Raw genomic sequence first — 3,654 nt, forward strand, 5'->3', positions numbered from 1 at the left:
CAATTTGATGCTGTGGTGTAAAAACATGGCACCACTGGACTCTAGAGTGAAGTGGAGATGTGCTCTGGGTTTGTTGGTTGCCAGGTTGCCCAAAAGAAGTGAATCTGTCATAACTGCAAAGGGTGGGCTGACATCTTATTAGAACCTATGAATTAAGAATGGGGTGTTATGGTGATATGCATGTGGAGACCGATGAGCAAATACTTTTGGCACTTTGTATACTGGAGAAAATCCCAAATAAATAATTCTTTAATTAATGACACAGTAGCATCGGCATGTCTATAAAACAGGTTCTGACTGTTGTTAAATAAATGTGACCCCTAAAAACGGGGGCTGTGTCTGAAAAAGCTTTAAACTCCTTAACGTTTAATGCACATTAAACCTATTCAATTAAAAATGTGTAATTCTGCACTTTATGTCAAAAGTTGTGTCACTATAATTTCAAAATAATCTTATTGTGTTTTCTAGAATCCACCGGGAAGTCCGACCTTAGTTACGTCAAGTCAGTCCTTACTGGAATGGTGTCAGGAGATCACAAAGAATCACAAGGGAGTGAAGATTACCAATTTCAGCACTTCCTGGAGGAACGGCCTCGCGTTTTGTGCCATCTTACACCACTTCCACCCAGAAAAGATGTAAGAAACAGTTGCCCTATCACCCTTACTGGATAGACTGTGGACTGCTAGTTTAATTTTTAGCTTGACTATAAGCAACATCAGCTATTGTGTGCAGCTTTCCAGGTGTTCACTGGCCAAATGTTTAGCTACCTCTCTGTGTGTTTTAATGCTAATTGTATATGTAAAAATGTAGTGCTTTGATTGTTATGTAGTCAGCCAATTCTATATTGGTTGGTTAGCCATCACCAGTTTGTCCGTCTGGATGTTGAAGTCCTACTGGATCTAAGCTTGGTCATTCTCAACCGCCCTGATGGGCATGTCCCATTTTGACCTCAGGACCTCAGGCTCTGATGTTCCTGTATCCTATTCCGGCCACTTGGTTATGGCGTTCCATGTATGCCCTGCCTGCTAGCATCTTGCTCCCTGCTGTTATGTGCTGGATTGTCTCAGGGGCATCTTTGCCCCTTGATACTCTTTCTTGAATGCCTGCCACTGTGATAGTTACTGGACTCTTTTCGTGGAGGTTGCTATGGTCTGCTCTTAGCTCATCTAGTCACTGAGCATTGTTGTTATGGGTTGCATCCTTCTCCCATATGCTCTTCGAGTATTTGTCTCCAGGCTTGGTGGAGCTGTTCTCAAATTGTTCTCCTGCCACTGAGAGAACACCTTGGATGGTTTCACTGAGAACATCTGGTTTATTCTCCTGGATTCTGTCTCTCTGGTATATCTCTTCAAACAGCTGGCCAAGGCTATTAGTTTTTGCTTGGTAGTTTCTAAGGCCTCAGGTGTGAATAGCTTGCTGTACTTCTTAGACACCCCATCTCCGATAGTTGCCCAAGTTCCCTCCATGCTGCCTTGATCTTGACCTCTAGTTTCCTTCTCCATGGAGGGTACTGCTCCTTGTTGCTGTGTGTCTTATACCCAAGCATCTCAATTATCACTGCTGTCGTGGTGTAGATCAGCTGGCCGGTTTCAGTGATGGTCGCAGTAGGGATTGTCCATAAAGCTGCATTCACACCTTCTGCTAGTCCATCAGAGGGTACTTTACATAGTCTTGGTTATCTGGCACGGAGGGTTTCCAGTTTAGCCACGATCTTATCTCTCAGGTCAGCTGCTCTCGCACTCACGCACCTGTTGAGCTTGGTACCCAATCTCAGATGGCGGGGATGATGATATCTCCCCGTGATCTTCTTTTGGATGTTGGTACATTGAACTAATAGTTGTTTTGATGTTGGTCTAGATGTTGGGTGTCCAAGATTCCACAGGTCCATTGTGACGTTCATGCAACCTCTTCCGCTGGGATTATTTGCATGTTAGCATTCCACATCCCTTGTCCACTCACGCCTTCTATTTGCACAACACTGTGAAAACATTTTTCTAGTACTCTCTATGAAACAGATTTAACTAAATTTAAGGATCCCATGTGCCAACACAATACAGAGTAGCTTTTTATTATCTGTTTAGTTGTACTTACTGCTTGCTCAGTATTAACGTGTAGTTTTATGCTTGATTTTAAATTTGTTTTACACATTGCAGAGGATTTTATAGTTTTTGGTTTGCTTTCTTGGCGAGGTTTCCTTGAAAAATAATCTTTGTCAATGCATATACTGGTTAATTAAAGGTTCAATGAAAACTTAAAAGATATAAATATGGTATGTTGCCCTGTTTTGTCTTTTTCTAGTAATTTTGAAATGTTGGATCCATATGACATCAAGCAAAACAACAAAAAGGTGGTTAATAATTTCCTATATTCTCATGAAATTACAAGTACTGATTACTTAATATATGGGAAGTCCTGATAACGTCCTTTTATTTGAACATGTTGCAGGCTTTTAATGGCTTTGCTGAACTTGGAATTTCAAGGTTGATGGAGCCTTCAGACATGGTCATGCTTGCAGTGCCTGACCGCCTCATTGTCATGACCTACCTTAACCAGATCCGCACATATTTCACTGGCCAGGAGCTCAGTGTGCTTCACATAGACAAAGACACCAGTGAGTCCAGTTATGCTGTGGCAGGGGACCGGGAGGCCCAAGACGACCCCGAGGCAACTGTTCGCTACTGCGCCCAGAGGCTCCAGGAGGAGGGTATAAGTCTTGAGACTAATGGGAGTGTAAGCACTGCAGAGAAGGACAGTAAAGCCAGCAGGGACGTGGTACCGCCTCCCAGAACCAAACGCTCGCAGGTTGCTGGGGTGAGTGCAGCTCAGTCTCCGGTGGCGCCACCACGGACTCATTTTCTGTTCAAGTCTAGCTTCTCTCATGTCAGAGATGCTGACCTGGTTAAGAAGCGTAGGTCACAGCGCAGGAGCGGGTCAGTCGAAGAAGGAGACATATCAGTGGTATGTTACCTCATGTTGCCTCCCCTGAGTTGTTTATTCCTTTGAAATGTCATTCTTTGTCTTATCTACATTGTGTGTGGATGTTGTTTGTCTCTGCAGGCTGAAGCCCAAAGGAAGTCAGAAACTGGTTAGTTCTCTTAAACTAAAAGCAAAAACACAACAACAGCAACAGAACTTGGACATAATGATGAATGATTGGTGGCTCATTTTTACATTTTTTTCATGCAGAGAGAATGGATGCTGCGTTAAAGGACAGAAGACCAGAGGGCCAGGTGAGCAAGCGGCTGTTTAACTGTAATTTGTAAAGTGCGTCAGGAAGTCTGTGGAGAATCTTTTGTTCTCATCGTCTGCAGAGTGAGTAATTATTGTTGTATCTAGGACCCGAGCGAGTACGTGCTGAATCAAATGGAAGCCTTGGAAGCAGAACAAAATCACGTTGATAACAGAGCAGGTGTGGTGGAGAGGAAACTCAGACAGTTGCTGGAAACAGGTAAAATACCCGCTCTACCTGCCCACCATGTTCTAATCTAAGAAAGAGAACAAAGAAGACGATAGCCAAGACGGGACATTAATGATGGTTTTACCCCACAGGCAGTGACAAGGAGGAGGAGGAGCGGTTGATTCAGGAATGGTTCACATTGGTTAACAAGAAAAATGCTTTAATCCGGAGGCAGGACCATCTACAGCTACTGTAAG

At 43.5% G+C, this 3,654-nt stretch overlaps 1 protein-coding gene across 10 annotated transcripts in view; it reads left to right on the forward strand.

Moving 5' to 3' along the window:
* The window catches only part of ehbp1l1a (EH domain binding protein 1-like 1a), a 47,629-nt gene that overhangs the window by 38,523 nt on the left and 5,452 nt on the right, over positions 1-3,654 (forward strand). For all 10 annotated transcript variants that reach the window (XR_006052872.1, XM_042213358.1, XM_042213361.1 and 7 more), the window contains 7 exons: positions 469-635; positions 2,299-2,347; positions 2,446-2,958; positions 3,058-3,085; positions 3,187-3,230; positions 3,337-3,448; positions 3,550-3,649. Coding sequence is in view for 9 of the 10 variants with exons in the window: in XM_042213358.1 (XP_042069292.1) it covers positions 469-635; positions 2,299-2,347; positions 2,446-2,958; positions 3,058-3,085; positions 3,187-3,230; positions 3,337-3,448; positions 3,550-3,649 (1,013 nt within the window). In the remaining variant the exon portion in view is untranslated. The remainder of the gene's footprint in view (positions 1-468; positions 636-2,298; positions 2,348-2,445; positions 2,959-3,057; positions 3,086-3,186; positions 3,231-3,336; positions 3,449-3,549; positions 3,650-3,654) is intronic.

Source organism: Haplochromis burtoni, unplaced genomic scaffold, assembly GCF_018398535.1.
Source record: "Haplochromis burtoni strain Fernald_Lab_line unplaced genomic scaffold, NCSU_Asbu1 Contig_438, whole genome shotgun sequence".
Classification (NCBI taxonomy): Eukaryota; Metazoa; Chordata; class Actinopteri; order Cichliformes; family Cichlidae; genus Haplochromis; species Haplochromis burtoni.